Source organism: Zootoca vivipara, chromosome 8, assembly GCF_963506605.1.
Source record: "Zootoca vivipara chromosome 8, rZooViv1.1, whole genome shotgun sequence".
NCBI classification, from domain to species: Eukaryota; Metazoa; Chordata; class Lepidosauria; order Squamata; family Lacertidae; genus Zootoca; species Zootoca vivipara.
Genome location: NC_083283.1, coordinates 84,036,794 through 84,060,485, shown reverse-complemented (window position 1 = coordinate 84,060,485; position 23,692 = coordinate 84,036,794). Strand labels below are relative to the sequence as shown.

At 46.2% G+C, this 23,692-nt stretch overlaps 2 protein-coding genes across 2 annotated transcripts; one reads left to right on the top strand and one right to left on the bottom strand.

Moving 5' to 3' along the window:
• Window positions 1-63: 63 nt before the first annotated feature.
• On the bottom strand, window positions 64-10,094 carry NDUFA2 (NADH:ubiquinone oxidoreductase subunit A2). Its single transcript, XM_035103473.2, has 3 exons — window positions 9,938-10,094; window positions 2,130-2,236; window positions 64-223 (listed from the first exon to the last, which is right to left on the bottom strand). Exons 1-3 carry the CDS (start codon window positions 10,042-10,044, stop codon window positions 132-134), a joined length of 306 nt encoding a protein of 101 aa, XP_034959364.1. The 5' UTR covers window positions 10,045-10,094; the 3' UTR covers window positions 64-131.
• Window positions 10,095-10,732: 638 nt separating this feature from the next.
• On the top strand, window positions 10,733-21,767 carry IK (IK cytokine). Its single transcript, XM_060278129.1, has 20 exons — window positions 10,733-10,862; window positions 11,720-11,786; window positions 12,568-12,660; window positions 13,418-13,477; window positions 14,080-14,247; window positions 14,331-14,445; window positions 15,387-15,457; window positions 15,706-15,752; window positions 15,866-16,029; window positions 16,138-16,246; window positions 16,688-16,727; window positions 17,091-17,310; window positions 17,807-17,825; window positions 17,978-18,058; window positions 18,777-18,855; window positions 19,114-19,171; window positions 19,617-19,705; window positions 19,927-20,035; window positions 20,523-20,557; window positions 21,451-21,767. The coding sequence occupies exons 1-20, from the start codon at window positions 10,847-10,849 to the stop codon at window positions 21,476-21,478; spliced, it is 1,668 nt and encodes a 555-aa protein (XP_060134112.1). The 5' UTR covers window positions 10,733-10,846; the 3' UTR covers window positions 21,479-21,767.
• The last annotated feature ends 1,925 nt before the right edge of the window (window positions 21,768-23,692 follow it).

Here is a 23,692-nt window from a genome sequence, read left to right as displayed (position 1 = left end):
TAGCACTGGGTGTGCAAAGATTAACAATAGAGTGTGAGAAGAATCAACTTACAGGGGACCATCTTGGCTTAAACAAGATACTTCAGCTTTATTTTCTAAGTTGATTTAAATTCAGCTGCCATTTGTTTTCCTTATGCTTTGCTGTTAACAACATTCTCCAAGGCTTTGGCAACTTGGTCCAGGTTTAGGTTATTCAGTGACACACTCTTCTCTCTGCCAAACGCTGAAGAAAACACAAAAGCTGGGTGAAAGGCATATACCATAGACGGTTTTCATTTGAAGAAATGATTTCAGACACTTTTATCGAGCCACCATATATTTGCAACCTACACTGCTAACAGCTCCCTTTAGACATGCTCTGCTTTACTATGTACTCAGATGTAAATGTAGGTACAGCAAAAAAACAAAAACAAAAAAACCTCAGGAAATGCATACACATAGCAGCCTCACTTTCCTACAATTTCACTGACAAGCAGTGTTAGGGAACAAAATGCCCTGCACAGACAATGCATGATACAGGGATTTCTACTTTCAGGGAACCACTACATTAAAAACTGAAATGCAGTGCCCAAGGGGGATGTGTTCCACCTATAACCTGCATTGGTTTTAGATGCGCTATCACAGACGTGGTGCAGACAAATGCTTTTCAGGAAAGCTGACATTCACTTCTGCTTCAGGGGTGGGGAACAGGATTTGGCCAGCAGGTCCATCCTTAGCTCCCCCACACTTTGTGGACCACCCACTTGACATCAAAGCTGCCACATCAGATAAAGCTAGAAGAAAGGTTTTCACTATCACCTCAGTCCTCAGCTACTTTAGCTATTGAGAACGCTCTAGTCTGCTGTAGGACTGACACTATTGATTCATATGGCACTATTCTCCATTTAGATGTATCTGACAAAGTACTAGTAAAGAGGCCTCATGGTGCCAGGTATCAGAAATATTAAGTTGGGCCTGAGCCTTAATTAAGTCAAGACTAGCTAAGTTTACTTTAAAACTTAAAAACTGTTGAACTTTTTCAACAGCTCCTATTTTGGAAGAAAATGAGTGGGATAAGTGTTGAAACAAGAGCCCTTTGGTGGGGGGGAGAGAGAGGGAGATAATTCATTATTTGCCATAGGCCATGTGCTCAATTAAGTTTCCTCTCTGGCAGCCACAGACCATTTCTATCCACTCTCCTGTCTTATGTTTATCCATTTTCTCTTCATCCCTTCTGCATTACAGAGATGCAGCAATTTCCTTGTCTAACAAAAGCAGCTCTCTAACTCGGTTTTTTTTAAAAAAAAAACATTTTTGTTTAAAAATTCTAAAAGGTAACTCCAGGGGGGAAAGCACCCTGGGGACACATATTTGAAATATTTCTATCAGAAGAGAGTGCCAGCTCTGCTCCCACTAGATCAGGGTCCCCAGACTACGGCCCGGGGGCTGGATGCGGCCCAATTAGCCTGCCAATCCGGCCCGCGACGACCCCCGCCGCTGCCGCCCGCTCTTACGGTGCGCAGCGCGGCAGCGCTCTTCCGGGTTGGGAAAAAAGCGCCGAAAATCCTTTGTGCGCATGCGTATGGGCCTCTCCCGACCCGGAATAAGTCATTTCTGGTGCACTTCCGGGTCGGGGGAGGCCCACGCGCATGCGCACAACGGTTTTTTCGGCGCTTTCCCCACCCTGGAAGCGTGCCGCCGCGCCAGTAAGCGCCCGTGCGCATGCGCACGGGCGCGCGCTCCCCCGCCCTCCGGCCCGCCGCGTGATCGGCGCGGTGGGAACCGGCCCAAACGCCGGTAAGTCTGGGGACCCCTGCACTAGATACTTCATGTAAGCTACCAGCCAACATTTGAAAAAACTGCCAAGGTTTCTGTTGTCTGTCAATGGAAATGTTTTCCGGCACAATCTATTTGTATAGGAGAGAAAACATTACAGAGCAGATTTGGAGCAGTTGTGGGGAGAAAGTGTAAGTGGCTTACTGGGCTGGAGTTGTCCGAGAAGTGTTTGCTAGTGGCCTTCAACAATAAAAATCCAGGCAGGGCTGAAAAGCTTTATTCCTCAAGGAAAGACTAATACTTAAACTGTCCAACATATTATTTCTACCTAATTGTATAGCAAACTTGTAACATACACCCCCCACCAAACTCACCATATCTAGCCCAGAGTTTGGGTTGCACATCTGAGCACTCTCTGATCAGGATAGGGAAATCTGGATTTGCTTTCTTTAAAGTCACATAATGTTGTTTGATGAAATCTCTGCAAACAAGAAGCAAACACACCAGCATGCATTAGGCGGAGGGTGTTCTACACTTTCATGAAAAGTCAGTAGGATGGATGTGAGGGACGAGGGATACAGGGAAGTCCCTCCCATCTTAAGTTCCAGCCCATCCCCAAGCGCGGGAGAGAGTAAGGAGAGCTCTGCCTCCAGCGGAGAGTCAGGAAGTGGTGTCCGAGGCTCAGGCAAGGTTGTGGAGCCCAAGCCGCAGGTGGGACAGGAAGTTGGACGCACAGGGGGGAGGCCAATTCCCCCAACTCCCGAATTGCGACGCAAACGTAGGGGGAAGAGGTTGGGTCTGCCAAAGCTGTGGTGCTGGAAGAAAACGCGCCAATCGCCATTCGGGAGTTCAGACACCTCACCTTAAGGATGCATTTTTACTGCTCTGAACACTGTAAATAATCAGCACTTAATAAAAACCTTAAAAGACCATGCTGGAGTCGTTACTCTAGAGTAGCCATACCAGGCCCTCTGACAGCAACTCCCGAATCTTTTTTTGGCTACTTTGGAGTGCAGCGATGAGCGCTCAAGAGGCTGAGCATTGGAGGCTGGAGGCCGAAGCAGCGAAGCAGGAGCTGCAGAACCTCACAGCGCACGCACAGCAGCAATTGCATGCCGCTCAGGAGGAAGCGCGAGGGGCGCAGGAGGAGCTGAACAAGCTGGTGGACCAGGTGAGGACAAAAGAGGAGACTGAGAAACAGCTAAGGGTGATGGTTTTGGACCTACAGAAAAAGTTGGAAGAGGAGAAAGCCGCTAGAGGTGGGGGGGTGCCCCAGCCGCAGCTAGTCCAAGTGAGAAGGGGACAGAGCCTAGTCACCAAGTTTAGCGGCGACCCTAGGGAGTACCTAGGATTCGAGACAGAAATAAATTATGCGCTGGAATTGCATGCAGCAGAATTCCCAGATGACGCGCACAGAGTCTCCTTTATCATAGAGCATTTGACGGGGGCCGCCCGAGAATGGGTAAGACCGCTCATCGCGCAAAAAAATCCTTGCATGAAGAACGCAAAATTATTTCTAGAAGCTTTAAAAATAATGTACGCTAGTGACAGTGAAATGGAGGCCACTAAAGAGGAGCTTCATAACTTAACACAAGGAAAATCGACAGTTAGGGACTACTGGGCGAGATTCACCATGCTGGTGCACAAACTGGGGTGGGATCTGCAAAGTGAGCCAGTGAAATCAGCCTTCTACATGGGTTTGCACGCAGACGTTAAGGATGAGCTGGCAAGAGGTCCCAAACCGCGAACGATGGATGAGTTAAGCAAAGCGGCGCTAGCGGTGGGGGTGAGACAGGAATCCAGATGGAATGACAAACAAGCGACGCGCGCAGCAAAACCTTGGTTCCCACGCTCCCAGGACAGACCACATCACCAAACCCCACCCCAGGGCCCGCCCCCACACCCGCCCAGGCCAAGCCCAGAGCCGGAACCGATGGAGATCGGAGGAGCGCGCGCGGGGGCTTTTCAAACCCCGGCGGCGCCAAGACGCAAGGAGGGAAGAGGCGGGAATTGCTTTCTCTGCAACTCCCCCCGGCATCGCGTCAGAGACTGCCCTCATCGCAGAGAGTGGCAAGGAAAGGCGGGAACGGTTGTACCTTCCCCAGCTGACGCAGCACCACAGCAGGGAAACGAGACAGCCTGGCTGCAGGAGACAAGGGGGAGCGGCCAGGCACAGTCAGCAGACAACAGCCCCCGCCCGCCCACCCGCACAGAGAGGAGCACAGCCAGCCCACCCCTCCCAGAGCAGGAGTGGTTCTAGAAGTCACGCTCACGCTCCCAAATGGCTATCCCCTGACAGTCCTCGCCTTAATTGACAGTGGTGCCTCAGCCAACTTCTTCTCGAGAAACTTTGCGGAAGAGCACCAGATCCAACTTCTGCAGCTGGATTTTCCCCTGCACGTGGCCACCATTGACGGCAGAGAGCTGCTGGGAGGGGCCATCACGCATCAAACCCCCCCATGAGAATGACGGTGGGAAGGCACTCAGAGACACTGGCTTTCAACGTCACAACCATCTCAGACCCCCCCATCGTCTTGGGCATGAGCTGGCTGACGCGCCACGACCCCTCCATAAGTTGGCACCAGAGATGCATCACTTTTGGATCGGACTTTTGTCTGGAACATTGCATGCAGCACCAACCAGGGGAGGGGCCTCCGATAGCCACGGTGGCCACCATGCACGTCAAGGGGGGTGAGGCAATACCCAAGCCGTACTGGGACCTGCAGGAGGTCTTCAGCGAAGTGGAGTCCGACCACCTACCCCCACACAGGCCTTTTGACTGCCAGATCAACCTGGTGCCAGGGGCAACTATACCCCCAGCCAAGCTGTACGCCATGTCAGATCAGGAACTGGAGGATCTGCGCGCTTTCATCGACAAGAACCTCAAGCGGGGGTTCATCAGAGAAAGCAAGGCAGCAGGGGGCAGCCCGGTCTTCTGGGTGGACAAGAAAGACACGCAACAGCGCCGTCTGGTGGTGGATTTTAGACGGCTGAATTCGGTGACAGAGCCAGTGGCTTTCCCCATGCCCAGAGTGGATGATCTCCTGACAGCGGCACGCAGGGGCAAGATCTTCACCAAGCTCGACCTAAGAGGGGCGTACAACTTGATTAGGATCCGGGAGGGTGATGAATGGAAAACCACGATGTTCACGCCTCTGGGCTCTTTTGAATATCTGGTGATGCCCTTCGGGTTGCAAGGGGGCTCAGCATGCTTCCAGGCCTTCATGCACCACGTCCTGGGGTCCCTCCTCTTCAAGAACTGCTTGGTCTTTCTGGATGACATCCTTATCTACTCCAATGACCCAGTGCAGCATGTGAAGGATGTCAGGGAGGTATTGCAGCGCCTGAAGGACAACCACCTGTATGTGAAGCTGGAGAAGTGCAAGTTTCACACCAAAGAAGTGGACTTCCTAGGCTACAAGCTGTCAGACAAGGGGCTGGCGATGGACAAGGACAAGGTGCAGGCCATCCTGGACTGGCACAGCCCCAGGACGCGCAAAGATGCCCAACGCCTACTAGGCTTCGCGAACTTCTACAGGAAGTTCATCAAGAACTTCTCTCGCGTCACGGCTCCTATCACCGACTGCCTGAGAGGCAAGCAGAAGTTCCGGTGGACACCAGAGGCGCAAGCAGCGTTCGAAAGCCTCAAGAGGGTATTCGCTTCAGACCAGCACCTGTTCCACGTGGTGCAGGATGCGCCCCTACGCCTGGAGACAGATGCTTCGGACAAGGCTCTGGGAGCGATTCTGTTGCAACTGGACGCCAACAGAGAGTGGAGACCCTGTGCCTTCTTCTCCAGGAAGCTGACCCAGCCGGAACGCAACTACACAGTGTTTGACAGGGAACTTCTCGCGATCCACGCTGCGTTCCAGCACTGGCGACACTTCCTGGTGGGCGCCAAGCACCCCATCCAGGTGTGCACAGACCACAAGAACCTGGAGTTCTGGAGAACTGCCAGGGTGCTCAACCAGCGGCAGATACGGTGGGCAGAGTTCTTCTCGAACTTCAACTTCTCCATCCACTACATCCCGGGAGAGCAGAATGTCAGGGCGGATGCCCTCTCCCGCAAGCCAGAGTACATGGAGGAGGAGTTGCCACCGGCACCCAGGCATATTTTCCCCCCATCAGCATGGTCCTGCGGAGCAGCAGTGGTGAGCGAGGCAGAACTCACAGCACTGACAGCAGCTGATGAATTTGCCACCCGCATCTTCAGAGAACTGAGAGGGGGGGGAGCAGGCCAAAGACTTTGAGGAAAGGAGGGGTTTGCTTTTTTACAAGGGAGCCCTGTACCTACCAACCAAACAGCTGAGAGGTAAGGCCCTCAAGCAGATGCACGACAACCCAACGGCGGGTCATTTTGGAAGGGACAAAACCACTCACCTAGTCATGAGACACTTCTGGTGGCCAGGGGTGCGGGAGGATGTTCGGGATTATGTAAGGGGATGTGACACCTGCCAGCGAGCAAAGGTGGTCAGAGCGCCACCAGCAGGTTTGCTGGAGCCCTTAGCCACACCGCACAGGCCGTGGGAAGTAGTGTCCATGGACTTCATCACAGACCTGCCGTCGTCCAGGGGCAAGACCGCAGTGTTGGTGGTGGTGGACCTCATGTCCAAAATGTGCCATTTTATACCGTGTGCCAGGGCGGTCTCGGCAGAAGAGACGGCCAAACTGTTTGTTGACCACGTATTCAGACTGCATGGATTGCCTTTAAGGGTTATTTCGGATCGTGGCCGCCAATTTGTTTCCAGGTTCTGGCGGCGGCTCATGAACCTCCTGCAGGTGGAGGTCAGCTTGTCGACGGCTAGGCACCCGCAAACCAATGGACAGGCGGAGCGGGTCAACGCCATTCTGCAGCAGTACCTGAGATGTTACGTCAGCCAGAGGCAAACGGACTGGGTGGATCGCCTGCCACTGGCAGAATTTGCCTACAACAATGCGGTGCACGTCTCCACAGGGGTGTCGCCCTTTAAGGCCAACTACGGGCGCGACCTCAGATCTTTCCCGGAGAGGGAGGGGGAGGAGGAGGAGGAGGGCCCACAGGCAGAGGATTGGGCAGAGGACCTGGAGACGGTGCACCAGCAGCTCAGAGAACACTTGGAGAGGGCCAAGGAAGCGTACAAGAAGGGGGCAGATCGCCACAGGCGACCGGGAGAGGTCATCAGGGTGGGGGACAAGGTTTGGTTATCCTCGGAAGGTCTTCCCACCAGGGGGCGATGCAAGAAGTTAGCACCCAGGAGGCTGGGCCCCTTCACGGTCACGCAACAGGTCAACCCGGTAGCCTTCAGGCTAGCACTGCCGGAGGACATGAGAGTGCACCCAGTGTTTCATAGATCGCTGCTGTCGCCGTACAGGGAAAGTACCAGGTTCAGGGACAGCGATCAGCCTCCAGAGGGAGGGGGGGAGACGGGAGACGCCCGACAGCTCAATGAGGCAACTGAGATTTTAGACTCAAGGAGAGGGGTGAGAGGACTGGAGTACCTGATAGCATGGGAGGACACTCCGCCGTCCCACAATGAGTGGATACCGGCCACAGAAGTACCTGAGGAATTTTTAGTGGAAGAGTTCCACGCCCTGTTCCCCCACAGGCCCAAGCCCTGGCACATGGAAAGGGAAGGAGAGGGGGAGGGGCAGGAGGAAGGGATAGCAGGCAGGAGCTCTCCATGGAGATGGGAAGCGGAATTTGAGGACACGGAAGAAGAGGTGTGGGTTTCACCGAGGTCAACGACGTCAGAGGCAGGAGAGGACTGGCAGAACATTTTTACTCCCACCAGCTCTGACGCCACTGACTTCTTGGGATTCCCGTCTTCTCAGGGGGAAGGAGAAAGATCGCAGGATTGGGGGGAAATTTTTACACCCACAGGCTCGGATGCCACAGACTTCTTGGGGTTTCACTCGTCCCCAGCAAGCGGAGAGCCACTAGGAAGGGGGGGAGAGGAGCCTGGGAGGGGGATGGATGTGAGGGACGAGGGATACAGGGAAGTCCCTCCCATCTTAAGTTCCAGCCCATCCCCAAGCGCGGGAGAGAGTAAGGAGAGCTCTGCCTCCAGCGGAGAGTCAGGAAGTGGTGTCCGAGGCTCAGGCAAGGTTGTGGAGCCCAAGCCGCAGGTGGGACAGGAAGTTGGACGCACAGGGGGGAGGCCAATTCCCCCAACTCCCGAATTGCGACGCAAACGTAGGGGGAAGAGGTTGGGTCTGCCAAAGCTGTGGTGCTGGAAGAAAACGCGCCAATCGCCATTCGGGAGTTCAGACACCTCACCTTAAGGATGCATTTTTACTGCTCTGAACACTGTAAATAATCAGCACTTAATAAAAACCTTAAAAGACCATGCTGGAGTCGTTACTCTAGAGTAGCCATACCAGGCCCTCTGACAATATAGATAGTGGCTTTCAAGTGTCAAACATTCAGAGAATACTTCCCATACTGTATTTATCTGGAGCACAGGGTTTGGGGCGCATGTTCTAGGGGTCTTGCCATTTTTTAAACATCTGGCTGTGCTCCAAACACATCCAACAAAATTCCAGAGCTGTAGTGATAAGTACACTGTATTTCAGTGCAGCTTGTCCAACATTACAAATTTCTTAAAAACCCAGTTCCCCATGAACACAGTTTTTAAAAAACTGAGCTAAAGCTCAGCAAGGTGTGAAGAAAACAATATGACTAGTACAGTCAAACCTCAGTTGTTGAAAGTAATCCATTCCGGAAGATTGTTCGGCTTCCGAAATGTTCAACAACTGAGGAGCGGCTTCCAACTGGTTGCAAGAGCATCCTGCACTCAAGCGGAAGCCGTGTCGGATGTTCGGCTTCCAAAAAAGTTTGAAAACCGGAGCATTTACTTTCAGGTTTTCGGTTTTGGGAGCTGAAATGTTTGAAAACGGAGCCATTCGGGAACCGAGGTTTAACTGTGTATCACCTTTTTCCTTAAAAAAATTCTAGTAGCCTAAAAGAGGTTAATATAATCCAGTAATGTTCAGTATATCCTGAGGATACCAGATGTGTTTAAGCTTTAGCAAACTTCTTCAGTGGCATATACTGTATATATAACGATAACTAGAACAGCACTGGACTTGGCTTTGTGGCTTCTCTGCTCGGCTGGTTAGCTGCTATAACAATAAGATGTTCAAGGTGGGTTGACCTATTGGATACATCCAAATCAAATTACCAAAATTTGTGTTAGGTCACCCACAGCACCTTTGCCAAGATAGGAGTATTTATTAGAGCCTCATTTTTTACTCTTCCCGCTCCCCCCCCCCATTAAAGCACGAGTTGGCCTTGTAAAGGTATTGCTTCTAATATTATTAGCTGATTAACATCCTTTATCATTTAAAATGTGGGTTATTTGTATGGTTTTGTTCTTGATTTATTAAATATTTTGTGTTTTTATCTTTTATTTTTGCGCTGTGAACTGCCCTGTGATCCAGATAAAGGGCGGTATACAAATTTAATAAATAATAAAAATAATACACCTTTTGGGCTTTCCCCCTTATTAATCAACATGGTTTTTACCTTTACTTTTGTGATTCAAAACCAATGTCCGTTCCTAGTAGTAAAGCTGGTGCTCTGCTGTTTTTATTCTAACACACACACACACACACACCCCAACCCCTGCAATGCAGGAATCTCAGATAAAGCATCCATGGTCATCTGCCCTGGATGCTTTAGTTCAGATTCCTGCATTGCAGGCGGTTGACTAGATGACCCTTGGGATTCCTTCCAACCCTACTATGATTCTATGATTCCTTTTTGAGTACAAGTCCACTATGCCTTGTTCCGGGAGTTTTTTCAAGTATTTGATACGAACATGCAAAAGGACAACTAACGGCCACTGTTAACTGCCTTTCACGCCGGCGCCCCCCATTCCCTAAGCAAACCAGCAAACCTCACCTTGCGAAACAGAGAGAGGCTAAGAATTCTATGAATACTTAATTGTTTTTAATTATTGCTTTTCCTATTTTTATTTAGCGGTTCTTAATTTTTTATCTCTAAGCCGCTTCAAGTCCCTGAAAGGGAAAAAAGCGGGACATGAGCACAGTAAATATGTGACAGTGACAATAATTATTATAATAAAGCTGGCTGTGAGCATCTCCCCACACCCCACGACCTATCAAGTTGCAACCTTTAAAAAAATGAGCGGAGAAGGCCGGGCTGTCAGGCGAGGGAAAGGCCTCCCCTCCTCTCGCGTACCTGACCCCCTGGCTGGCCGGCGACCGCTGGCAGAGGTGGATCCGGATCTCCTTGAGGTTCCGAGAGAGGCCACCCTGAACGACCCGCGCAGCTGAGGAGGCCGCCATCTTGGCACTCGGAGTTCCCCCCGCTCCCCGAAGCTCAACCTGCTGGCCAATCGGCGCGTCCCGTTGGTTTATTCTTGTCGTCTTCGCGGCCAACCAGCACAACGCGACGGGCGTGGTTATGCAAAGTTCTCCTGGGGAGTCGCGTGGTATTGTGGGTAAATCAATCAATCGGCTGCACCGAACCATAGACTTAATAAATAGAGTGATATACAAAGGTGCAATGCGGGAACTTCTAATTCTATCCCCGCCCGACGTCTCTCTCCCTGGGGCTGAATAGAGACCGACCAAAGGTCAACCCATTGGAAACCCAATGTTTCATGCTCGAGTCTAAATGTATATCAATTATTTTGGATTGGCAAGGCTATTTAAAAATAAAATAAAATGTGAGTGTGTGTGACCACATGAAATAAAGCCCAAGTCAGAAGAAGGTAGGAACCGCTTATCTTCTTGGTAAACAAGGATTTCCAGCGTCAATTTTCACGCCCCAACCCCCTGCCAGGGGAAATAATAATAATAATAATAATAATAATAATAATAATAATAATAATAATAATAATAATAAGTGGCTTCCCAAGTAAACCCGGAATTTTGCTATTGAAGCAATGGCAGACAGGTTTATATAATATTATTTCTCTCTATATTCTCGATCTCCGCGCAGGGCGTTGTGGGTCATAGGCTGTGCCGCTTCCCCGCCTCCTTCCGCCGCGCGGTGCCTTGTGGGAAAAGCGAAGGGGTTTCGCTGCGTTGTTGTTGTGCTTCTTTTTACCTCAGGCCGAGACCCGCGGCGGCGGCGAGAGCGAAGATGCCGGAGCGGGAGAGTGAGTGTCCCCGGAGAGCGCGGGGGCGGGAGTCCGTGTTTCTCGGGGGGGGGAGCGGTGGAGGGGGGATATAGTTGCCGATGAGGCACCGACCGCGACCCCGGAAGAGCGCGGCCGTGGACCCGGCGCTTCGGAACTCCCTTGCGCTTGAGACCAGGCAGGCGCCTTCGCCGTGTCCCCCTTTGGGGCGCCTGCCGAAAACATCCTTTCCACGTTCCTATGTGGGGTTGTGAATCTCTCGATTTTATCGCCTCACCTTTGTGTAAACCGCTCTGAGGGTTTTGTGTTGTTTTAACAACCACCAAGGGATGTGTACATTTTGTGAAATACCGGTAAATAGATAAATGTATTTAGTTGCTCCTGTGGCACATTGCCTGGGGCTTAATCTGCGGGGTGGCTGGGAAGGTAGGGGGCGATCCTGCCTTGGGTAGGCAGTGGCAACCCAGAGTAGCTGTGGGGAAAACGCTGCAGCCCTCCAGGCACTGATGTACTACAACTCCCATTTTACTTTTGCCGTTAGCCGCATTTGCTGGGTTTGATGGAAATTGCAGTTCAAAAACATTGTGTGTGTGTAGGTTCCTCACTCCTGCTCTTAGAGCCTCCTGCTCTTTGCTAACTTTGTATTCAATCACTTACTTGGAGCAGAGATAGCAGCTGGTCACACAACTCATTGCAGAGCCGGAGTTCCTGACAAACTGAAGTTCCATCTTCATTGTTTGTTTGTTTCTCTTTCTCTGGGTGGCTTAATTTCTGAATGAAAACCCTGTAATAATCTATGCAAATGGTGTGTTTACATGTTTGGCAGCACAGCATGTGTATTGCGTTGGCTTGGAATTACTTCTTTTTCTTCTTTCTAGGTGAGCCGTTCTCTAATCCTCTGGCCCCAGATGGCCATGAGGTGGATGATTCTCATTCCTTTCACCAGTGAGTAGAACTTTTAGTTATGTTTTGTATTAGATGGTTCAAGCGTCCTGTTTTTATTCATTGCTGCTGTCTAAGTGTCTCTAAACTACTCACTGTGGTGAATGTTTTATTGGCTTCCAACAAGGGTGATTCAAGGATTGCCCATCCTTCTTTTTTCGACCTTAGAGCTGGGGAGGGGTGAGATTATCCTACCAGTTGTGCTGGGATAGTGAATCCCAAGGCAGCCACATGGACAATTCTGAACTTGAAACTGGAGGTGGGATCAGGGGATTGTCCATAGCTTCATACAGAGATGCAGCATGTAGTTAGGGATAAGGGGTCTTGGCAACCATGAGCCCGGCTAGCAAGACTACTGAAAAGTTCTGGATTCATGCCACTACTATTGCAAAGTACCAAAAGAACTGGATAAGTGGAATTCTTATGATGTGTAGTTCATTACAGCTACCAAATCATGATGGAACAATAGTGTGTCCTGCAATGGCCCTAATGCATTTTGTTTTTGTTCTGTGTCCTCCCACCCACCACTGTCCCACCATCCATCAGCTAATTTTCCTGCTTCAACCAATGGAAGAAGACAGGATAGCCAATGGATGCCTGTGTTTTTGTTTTTGTTTTGCTTGCAGAGGTTTTTCAGTCCATACAAACATGTTGGCTATTTGGTATCATAAAATGGAATTTGGAAAGTTTTTGTCCTTCAGTAAATCTTGTATCATGATGTGTTGAAGGCAGGATAATGAACTGTGGGTTTTTTGGCAGTAAATCACAATTGTTTTTATTCTAGATCTAAACTGACCAATGAAGACTTCCGAAAACTTCTTATGACCCCACGAGCAGCTCCAACATCTGCACCACCTTCCAAGTCTCGCCATCATGAGTAAGCATGTAATTTCTGTATTATTTAACAAAACTTTGTTGAGGTCTTTCTCCCTGTCCCCTGCCCACCCCTGGTCAGCTGGTACATATTTATTCAGTACAGTACTTCGTTTTGGCATAAGTTTGTGTATTCTGTATAATTTGGGCACAAAATAGAAAGAAACTAAATTCAGAATTAGGTATCTAATGAGGCTAATACATTGATCTTAAAACAATAGTGATCATGCTTGGCAGTAATATAACACTTTAGAGCAGCAGTATTGTTTTAGTGCCCTCTGGATGTTGCTGGATTATAACTCTCATCACCCCAATCATTGGCCATGCTGGTTAGGGCTGATGGGAGTTGGCTACCAAGAGGGCATCAAGTTGGCTACCCCTGCTTTTGAGTGTTCAAAGCATTTCACATACATTATATCATTCCTTAGAGCAATGAGAGATAAGATAGTATTATCCTAAATTGTTAATGAGATGGGCAGAGACTGAGAGAACGCTACCATATATGACTGGGATAAATTTTGTTTTGGGGATTTTACAGCTCCTAGGTTTTGCCAGTATGCTACCTAGCTCTCAAAATCTATATGCAAATCTTAAAGCATCCTCAAAACTCTTACTCGGAAGGCTTTCATGGTCACCTTTGGCTTCCTTTGACTGAACTAGTTGTTTTATTAAATGGCATGAAATGACCTATCCCAAGCATGTTCCTAGCACACACTCTCAAAGTTGGGCATTCTGTGAGCACAATTTTTTGTCCTGTTTAGGATGCCAAGAGAGTACAATGAAGATGAAGATCCAGCTGCTCGGAGGAGAAAAAAGAAAAGGTAAATTGAGAGATCTTGATCCAAAGCTTTCCTAATGTTTCCTTAATGTGGAGGGGAAATCCTATATAAAAAACCCTGCCAGAAAACGTCGGGCGCTTGGCTGTCTCCTCGCTAAGAGAGGGATACCCAGTGATTAATTGACCTTAAAATAAATGTTATGCCTTATTTATCCCCATTGAATTACCTTCTTTATAGTGGTGGACCTCTTCAGAAACACTTGGACACTCTTAGTTTTCTGTGCTTCTGCCATCTTGACTTTTACCCTGGTTGTAGTGCTGAGATTACACTTGTGACTTCAGTCAGTGATTCACTTGGAGCTTGGTGGGGTATTGTTTATCCTCTTGATCTTATTAGATCTTTCTGTGGCCTTTGAAATCATTGAGCATGAAGTATTGGTGACATGTCTATAAAACCTGTAGCCATGTGTAGCGCATCACTTCAGGGAGGCAGGTCCAGAAAAAGGCATTATAACTGGAGATGCCAGAGACAAGCCTTCGAGATTCTAGCTATTATCTCTGAAGCTGTTAAGAGAACTGGGAATTCTCTTATAATACCATGGTCTGAATATTTCAGTGATAATCGGTTTGTTTTTTTCACACCAGCTACTATGCAAAGCTACGCCAACAAGAGATTGAGCGAGAGAGGGAGCTGGCTGAGAAATACAGGGACCGTGCAAAGGAGAGAAGAGATGGTGTCAACAAGGACTACGAGGAAACAGAGCTGATCAGCACAACTGCTAACTACAGGGCAGTGGGACCCACTGCAGAAGCGTGAGTGCAGTTACTGTTTTTGCCTTTCTGCTTTGCAATACAATGTGGCTCTGATGTCATGGAGTTTATTTTTATTGCCTTAGGGACAAATCAGCTGCAGAAAAGAGGCGCCAGTTGATTCAGGAGTCCAAATTCTTGGGTGGTGACATGGAGCACACTCACTTGGTGAAGGGTCTGGATTTTGCTTTGCTACAGAAGGTAAGCCAGAAGATACAATAGTAAGTCAGCAATTCTCAAGTTGGAGAACCTCTTCCCCATGTGTTCAGTGAGCTCTCCAGTAATGCATGTTGTTGATAGCTAAATTGCTATTCCCTTTGCCACCATTCCATATTTGATATGTAATGTCTGTCCCTTTAAGGATTTTTTTACTTCTGTTTGATCAAGAACACTATGATAATCTATGCAGTATTAAACTTGTCTAGAATTTTGGAATAACTCTGGATTATGCTCTCTGCTTTAAGAGCTAATTTTCTGCAATGCTTTTTCTGAAGAACATATTTCATAAATCTTCAGTGTCTTTTATTGGCTGCTAGAGATTTGGTTGTTAAGAGATTGTTGTTGGTTGTTAAGTTACGCAGTTTTGCAGTTGTATAACTGCATAAGATAAATTACTTCATATATGTGGTCACCTGGTACTTCCTCTGTCTGAATGGCCACTGACTGTATTTTTCAAATGCGAATAAAGCAACAGGTGGGGGAAATTTGACTTTATTCAGCCTCCACCTTGTGCTGGTAATTTATCTCTTCCTGAAGAGATTAAGGCTATTACAAATAAATAAATACTACTGTTTATTTGTTTTTCAGTTACAATCTTGTTTATAAATTATAGTTTAGAGTAGCATTTTTTGAGGTCTTCATATACATACATTGTATACAGATCACACATGGTGTGATAAAAATCACACCCACCCAAAATTAGTAACAAAACCAGGAGTAACGTAACACTGGCACAGACTCATGCAAATAACTTCAGGTTCATATCTTCTGTGTAGATTACCAATTGATACTGCCACACAGGTAACTCCAGAGCAACATACATTCCTTTGCCAACGTGTAAGATAAAGGGCATCTATACCTTATCCAATTTGTTGGGTTTTGGGACTCTGCTAGGATTTTGAAGAAAATTTCTCTCTGGTCAGGTGCGTGCTGAGATTTCCAGCAAAGAAAAGGAAGAAGAGGAACTGATGGAGAAGCCCCAAAAAGAAACCAAGTAAGTGGTAACAAGACAAACTCTGGCTTGTGACTTTCTAGCTCAGGCATAGGCAAACTCCGGCCCTCCAGATGTTTGGGACTACAGTTCCCTTCATCCCTGACCACTGGTCCTGTTAGTTAGGGATGATGGGAATTGTAGTCCCAAAAAATCTGGAGGGCCGGAGTTTGCCTATGCCTGTTCTAGTTTAACAGAGAATGTAGTCTAGAGAAGAGGCGTATTATATCTATTCATTTTGTTTCTCTTAGAAAAGATGAAGATCCAGAAAACAAAATTGAATTCAAGACTCGTTTGGGTAGGCATGTTCATATATGTTCTATGTACTTTGGTTGCAATGTTGTGACTATCATGGTACCATGAGCAAGTAGCTGAAATATTCTAGTGTCACCAAATCCCCATCCTTCCTAGGTCGAAACATCTACCGGATGCTATTCAAGAGCAAGGCATATGAGCGAAATGAGCTCTTCCTGCCAGGGAGGATGGCGTATGTGGTGGATCTTGATGATGAATATGCAGACACAGATATTCCTACCACCTTGATCCGAAGCAAGGCAGATTGCCCTACCATGGAGGTAAAAGTTATGAATGCTTTCTCTGAATTAGCAGGTGCTTTTCTTCTTGTGTGTATGATGAGGCACACATTATCTATTGGGGTCTGATACCTTTGACTTTGCTTCTAGGCCCAAACAACACTGACTACAAATGACATCGTGATCAGTAAACTGACCCAGATTCTTTCCTACTTGAGGCAAGGCACTCGTAACAAAAAGTTGAAGAAGAAAGACAAAGGTGGGCCTTGTATCTGACGGGATGTACGGATCTGACGGGATCTTTTCCCATAAGCACAAGGGGCATTGACGGGGAAAGTGTCGTTAAAATGTGGACAAATTAAACAAATGGCAGGGAGACACCAGACATTTTGCTTATCAGAATTCTGATGCTAGTGTTGTTTTTTACCCTGCAGGGATGAGTTCCTAGTTGAGGAAACCACTTAAAGTGGGAGAAGTTAGTGTGAACTGTATTTAATCTGCATCTTCTTGCCTCTTTGGCAGGTGAAGAGGCACAAGCTGAGTGACCGCAACTGTCAAGCATGTAGTTTCACATGCCACAATGCACAGATGTCACATATATCTGCAATATAGTGTTTTCATTATCCCCTCCTAAGACAACAAAGCTGAAACGGATAACATGAATACAGAAGTAGGCTTATTCTGATTTCTCTGTTTGTAGGAAAACTAGATGAAAAGAAACCTCCAGAAGCAGATATGAGGTAAGTAAGCTGCCTTCTTTGCTGGGTGGATTATCCTCCAGGGTTTTAGCAAGACTCCTTTTAATTGCATTTGGCACCCTTGACGAGAAGCTCTTACTTGGTTGAAATGAGAGGTCTTGAAGGCTCCTCCAGCAGACCTTGGGAGGGAATAAGTGGGCTAATTTTGGCTTATCACTCTCCCAGAGTGCAGGAAACAGTAATATTTTAGCAAGAAGAAGCCACCTTGGGATCCATCAGATTGGTAGCAGGATTGATTGATGGAGTAATTTGTTCAAGGAGCCTGTAAGAAATGTTCTACTGTCATTGAGGCTAGTGTATATTTACGTTTCATGCCTTTTTAATTTGTATCTTTTTGGCAAAAAGTATTTTTGAGGACATTGGTGATTATGTGCCATCTGCGGCAAAAGTGCCACGAGAGAAGGAGCGAGAGAGGTACAGGGAACGGGACCGAGAGCGGGAAAGAGAGCGAGAGCGAGACAGGGAACATGAGAGAGATCGTGAGCGCGACCGAGAGAGAGAGCGTGAACGTGAGGAGGAGAAGAAGAGGCACAGCTACTTTGAGAAACCCAAAGCTGATGATGAGGTAAGCAGACAGTACTGTACTCTGGCCATGACAACTTTCTATACCTCCCTTCCTCCCAAGGGTCACAGGGCTGGTTACAATATAAAAACACAAAAATACATAACATAGTAACAAACAATAAATAATCACCCACATTTAAAAGGACATAGATGGTTTAATCAGCTAGAAGAAGAGGAATGTTTTTGCCTGGCACCCAACCACTACCGGAACTTGCAGTGATAAAATGAGTATAAAATCCTCCTAGAGGTAGGGATAATTTGATACTGGTGATTTGTTTTAAAGAAGTTGAGACTGTATGTGTTAAATGGTGCAGATTTTCCAATCTGGGCTCAGGATGAGAGGCAAGGGAGAGAAGGCAGTGGAGTATACTGTGTATGGAGAAGAATTAGCACTTAACAGGCCTGCACCACTTCACCCTGCTCCCAACAAAAGGCTGATGTTCATCTTGCTTTTTAGTTGCCATGTTAGAGTAATGTGCTCTTTCTTTCCTCCTTAGCCTATTGATATCGACAAAGGTATGCTTCTTTCTTTTTTAAAAAATAACATTAATTGGTTTTTTCACAATTTTATACATTTTAACTTTTAACCATTTCAAACATTAAAATAAAAGGTTCTTTTGAACCAAAGGTATGCTTCTTTCTTAACCTTCTTATGAAACTGTTTCCAGGACCTGGCTCAGCCAAAGAGTTGATTAAATCAATCAATGAGAAGTTTGCTGGTGCAGCTGGCTGGGAAGGGCCAGAATCATATCCTTTTTATATGCATATACAAATGTGTGCTGGCACTGGGTGCAAATGGCTACAGTTGGCTGTTTGATGTATCTTTACTAGCCTCTTTTATAGAAAATTGTCTCTCGCTCTAGGCTCAAGACCTTCATTTGAAGGTTATACTTTCCTCTTGTGTAGTTGGGAAAGCTCCAGAAGACACTGGTCCTTTAGGCAGAAGCATTTAGTTTTAAGTATTCAGTTGTCGTTCATAGGAGATCCTTTCCCCACTTTTCCTTTTTGAGATCCGTGTATGTTTCAAGTGACCAAGAAGCTGCTGGCTACTGGCTTCTGAGAGCAAGGTGGGATGGGAAGATTTATCTTGCCTTGAACTAACATGGTAGAGTGTTTTAATTACCAATGTGAGACAAACAAGTGTAGGGAAAAGGTATTTCCAAATACCTGTAACTTGCCTTATGTGTTGCTGGTGTCCGTAAAGAAGTAGCTGCTATAGATGGAGAATTGGAGCAAGTGGGGAGGGTCCATCTCTTACCATCAAATTTTTGGGCCATTATCTCCTTGGCTTGCTAAGGAAAAATGTGGGACTTTGTTGACTCTCAAGGACTGCTTCTTTTCTATTCTCCTGCCATCCCATATAGATCTAAACTCCCAAATTACTTTGGGTGACAACACTATCCTATGTCAGATGCTTTCTGACTCTAGATATGCCTGTATTATATGTTCCCTTAACTTTGGGCACATTAAAAAAGCCTGAAGACAAAAAGCAATTGGGCGACTTCTTTGGGATGTCAAACAGCTATGCTGAATGCTACCCTGCAACGTAAGTATTCCTCGAAATGGGTTGTGGGCTCTGGGGAACCACATGAAGCCAAGCAGTATATTTACTTGCCTTATCCTAATATTTAGTGGCCAATATTAAGGGCAGCTGTTTGCAGTATTTGTGATTAAGTACTCCTCTTCACTGGCTAGCAAATTATATTAATCTGGAGTCTTTGCAAATTGGTGAAACTTGGAATTATCCAGACTTGGGGCTGCAAGTATAAATAAGAGCATCCAATTGTATCCCTTTTCTTTTTAGCATGGATGACATGGCTGTGGACAGTGATGAAGAAGTAGACTACAGCAAAATGGATCAGGTAAACTGTCAATTTGTTAGTTTCAAGATAAGCATTTCTACTTCAGGGTGGGGCTGATATTTGGGGGCAATATTGTTAGTTGTGATGTCTCCTAGAGTGTAGATTTTGAACTGCCTAAGATTTCACATTTTCCATTGGACTGTGTGGTGGCAGCTCCTCACACTGTGGCCTGGCTTGTGGCAGAATGAAATTTGTAGATTTCAGGCTGCCTGTGTGGGACTAATCCTCTCCCCACCCTAGGTCCTCCTCAATATATCAACCAACCTCCTTGCAAGTAGAAAACTATTATAGCAAGGGTCAGAGTGGTCTTCAATGTTCCTCCTTGACAAGATAGTTGTGGGGAGTCCAATGGAATTTTGGGTTGCTGTTTCTTAGGGAGGCCTGCAGAAATATGGTTCTCCTACACAGATATGTTAAGTTTATCTTTTTTTTCTTGCTCCTCAAGGGAAATAAAAAGGGACCCCTTGGTCGCTGGGACTTTGACACACAAGAAGAATATAGCGAGTACATGAATAACAAAGAGGCTCTTCCCAAGTAAGTTTGCCACTTGTCCTGAGGGTAAGAATGGGAGAAGCAGAAGCAGTGGGTTATGGTGGGTCCAACATTTTGACCTTTTGGGAGAACCTTACAAGCCAGCTGCTTCCTGTAACATTGGTGGGAATGTATATTTAGACCATGGGAAGGCTTTTTTGAACCTAGCCTTGCTGCTGAAGGAATTTCACCTCCATTTTAGAGCTTTTGCTGTTTTATCCTAGAGCGGCTTTCCAGTATGGAATTAAGATGTCTGAAGGCCGTAAGACGCGTCGTTTCAAGGAGACCAATGACAAAGCGGAGTTGGATCGGCAGTGGAAAAAGATCAGTGCGGTGAGCATTTTGAGTAGAATGGCTCTTTAGTTATATTCCCTTTTCCCATCTGAATGTGCTGGGTTTTTTCCAGAACTTTATTCAGAGTACCACAGACACTTTCCAGAGTTTATTTTAAGATTAAGAGGAGAATGGATCTTTGGCCAGCTTACTGTTATGTGTTGTTGCACTGAGGTTTAGCAAAGGAGCATGCAACAACACATAACAGAAAACAACTGATTTCTAGCAGGCTACATCGGCATTTGATCTGTTACACAAGGGAAAGCAGAGGAGCAGTCTAATGAAGTGGTTTAGTTTGCGCAATGGAACTGCCCTCTGCCAGTGCTGCCCCCAAACCTGCTCCAGAACAGATCTGAGAGGCATGTGGGGGGAGGGGAAGTTTTGTTGTGCAAGTGGAAGTCCTTGTGCAAACTTAATTATGTTGTTGGATACAACCCTGTATACATAATACAGTAATTGTAATGCAGTGATTATAACTTCTCTGCAGATCATCGAGAAAAGGAAGAAGTTGGAGGCTGATGGGTTAGTAGAAATGCTTTTACTTGGGAATCTGCTGCTGTATGGGTCTTCAACAGAGTGCTGTGACTTAGTTATGGTGGTTTTGTGATCCAGGGGGGTGAGGGTTCAGCATGTATGGACTGAGGAATATTCTCCTTGAAGGTTTTTGCTCTGACCCATGCATTATTTTTTTCATTCCTAAAAAGTGAGGCCAAATTACACCTTTCACAAGTCCAATTGTCCAGACCCTCAACTATGATTCATTAATTATGGGGTGCACATAAACCTGAAATAGGGCCTCACCTTTATTCTGTCACCTCTTAATTGAATATTCAGAATTGTTTGTGGGTGCGCAGCTGTAGAGTTTTGCCCAAGCAGTTTATCTGCTATTTCATCCCACCCCTTTACGGTTTTATTGCTAGCAATATGTGGGTGCCGATAGATCAGAATCCCACTGAAATTACCTGCCCATTCAGTCTTCACCATGTCAGCCTTGTAAAAAAGGCTGAAGCTCTCCTCTGGTCCTTTAGTTCTGATGCGCTGCTTGTAACTGGATTCTAGCAGAAGCCTTGCCTCTGCAGTACTTGTTAGCTGAAGAAAAAGGTTTTATGATCTGGCACCTGCCAGAAGGATTCTTTTGTATGTTTTAGTACCTTTGCATGTTACCATCCCTGAAGGCCATATTTTGTTCTCATGGCTTGGAAAGGTGATATGTATTACTGCACAAAGTGCAGATTCTTCGCATTAGTGAGCATGTCTGTTTCTATGATGGAGTGCAACTCTGAAGACTCAAGAGCATGCCTGGGAGAGTTGCATTAGTGCTGAAGTCCCACTGATTGTAAATTTTACTTCCTGCGAGCTGCATTCTGTGTTGGACTCTTCTGTATCATGCGTCTCATAAATGTCTGTATTTTCAGGGTTGAGGTGAAGAGACCAAAATATTGAAGTTACCGTGAACTCCTGGCCCCTTCAGCACTACTGGAAATGGGGCTTTGATGGAAGTGTTTAGATCTTCTTCCTGCTCTGGAGCAAAGCTAATTTGTTTCCTGCTCTCAGAATCATGTCTTGGGCATATAAGCACAAAGGCCAGCTGCTGAGTCTGCTGAGGAACCTTCTTGCCACATCTTGTCCTGTATTGGCAGCACTGGTGCCTGTTCGCTGGGAGCCTGTACTTTAGGTTTTTGTGTCTTGTAATCCTTTTAAGATGCAATAAAACCTCTTATTGATGTCTGTATTACAAACCTTTTGATCTTTTTCTTTTCTTGTAAACAGTAATGCAGTTAAGACTTTCCTTGAATAGTATGATGAGGGGGGGGGGGGGTATTTGCTTTTGGAAAGTAATAATTTCTTCATTCTATTAAAAGCATTATGGCAAGTCTTGAGTTGATTGTTAGAATATGATGTCAATCAATAATGTTCTGCAGTGTCTTTACGTTTTTCTCCTCACTCCCAGCTCATTAATGTCTCTAGGGGAGCATTTAAAAGAATACTGTTGTTTCTCAAGTTTGGAAGCTCAACTGCTTTATAATAAACAAAAAGTTAAATACGGAACAGATTGCAGAGAAGAAAAGGAAACATTTGGATACAGTTTAATTAAAAATAATATTTTTCCAAAAATAACATGACAGGGAGGTTAACATTAACAGCGATCTTATATCTTATACTAACTAGCATGTCTTGATCAGATACAACAGGGATTGTGTGTACTTCTGTCACTTGTATAAATGTTACATAAATCAGCTCTATTTGAATAATATTTGCATAACTTAAAACCATTACCAGGCATTGGTGTGGAAAACTGCAGAATAAATCTGGTCTTTTAACCACACAGTTGAGATACTCATCTGCCTTATATTATAAGTAACCCTATTAGGGTTAGAAACTCAAACTGGCAAGTACTCAATCAGGCCAGTTCCCTTCTACTTTTGACTTTTCCTTTCACCCTTGACATTCCATAGTTACTGGATGTTCTCAGCATCTTCTTCAACGAACAGTTGGGCTTTTGGGCTGGCATACAGGTGCTTGGGTGCCTGTCCCACTCTTGGCAATCGGTGGGCAAAGTTGTGGCAGGAGATGAGCCATAGTTTCCCTTGGTTAACAAAGTCTCTTAAAAAATCTGCTAATTTGGTCATGGAAAAGGAAGGCTGAAGCACACTGGCTGCTTCCTCATTCTTGGGCTTTTGTAGAAAGGCAAACACTAGACTAGGCATCCCCAAACTGCGGCCCTCCAGATGTTTTGGCCTACAACTCCCATGATCCCTAGCTAACAGGACCAGTGGACGGGGAAGATGGGAATTGTAGTCCAAAACATCTGGAGGGCCGAAGTTTGGGGATGCCTGCACTAGACGTTTGGATATGGAAGTGTATTAATCAAAGTACATTCATTTCAATGAAGTTGAGACAAAAAGATCAATTTCTGTGGGGTTTGAAGCACCACCGATTGTGGTGTGAGAAAACACTTCCTTCAAGGACACAAGAGGCTGCTAATAGAGATAAAGTATCCCCTTTATCAAATCCCCACACAAACTTCATTTTCATTTTCTCTCTTCTAGTGCAAAGGTGAAGCAAATTTAGGCTGATACCTTGTCCCACTGTTAGCATGATTAAAAAGTTCATTTGGAACTGCATGAAAGTCAATTGAGCACATAAATTCCAGGCAGGGGTACTTTGTGACCAACAGTTGACAATATGAAAGCTAAGAGGGTATGGAAAATTGGGTGAAGGATCTAATGTATATGCAGTCAAATAAGATGTATCATGAAGTGTCATGAAATGCTGGGTGGGAAGTCAAATTGATTTATTATACAGTCATACTTTGGAAGTCGAACAGAATCTGTTCCGGAAGTCTATTTGGCTTCCAAAACATTCGGAAACCAAGTCACGGCTTCTGATTGGCTGCAGGAAGCTTCTGCAGCCAATTGGAAGCTGTGAAAGCCCTGTCTATTCGGGTTCCAAAAGAACGTTCGGAAACCGGAACAATCACTTCTGGGTTTGCAGTGTTTAGGAACCAAAACCAAGGCATTTGGGATCCAAGGTACGACTGTATATAGTTTGGAAAAGAAGATGTAACTGTAAAACTGAAAAAACATGAAAGTAATTTAAAAAAAAAAAGGCAATTGAGCACTTAGTGCTAGATTTCCCTGGGTGGGTGAGCTTTGG

Excerpts from the sequence above, each read along its gene's own strand:
- NDUFA2 (XM_035103473.2), bottom strand. The coding sequence starts at position 10,044 with ATGGCGGCCTCCTCAGCTGCGCGGGTCGTTCAGGGTGGCCTCTCTCGG. Across the intron at positions 2,237-9,937 it reads CCGGCCAGCCAGGGGGTCAG|AGATTTCATCAAACAACATT; the intron begins GTACGCGAGAGG and ends TCTTGTTTGCAG. Across the intron at positions 224-2,129 it reads CAAACTCTGGGCTAGATATG|CGTTTGGCAGAGAGAAGAGT; the intron begins GTGAGTTTGGTG and ends TGTTTTCTTCAG.
- IK (XM_060278129.1), top strand. Across the intron at positions 18,059-18,776 it reads CTGGGAAGGGCCAGAATCAT|TAAAAAAGCCTGAAGACAAA; the intron begins ATCCTTTTTATA and ends CTTTGGGCACAT. Across the intron at positions 19,706-19,926 it reads AACAAAGAGGCTCTTCCCAA|AGCGGCTTTCCAGTATGGAA; the intron begins GTAAGTTTGCCA and ends GTTTTATCCTAG.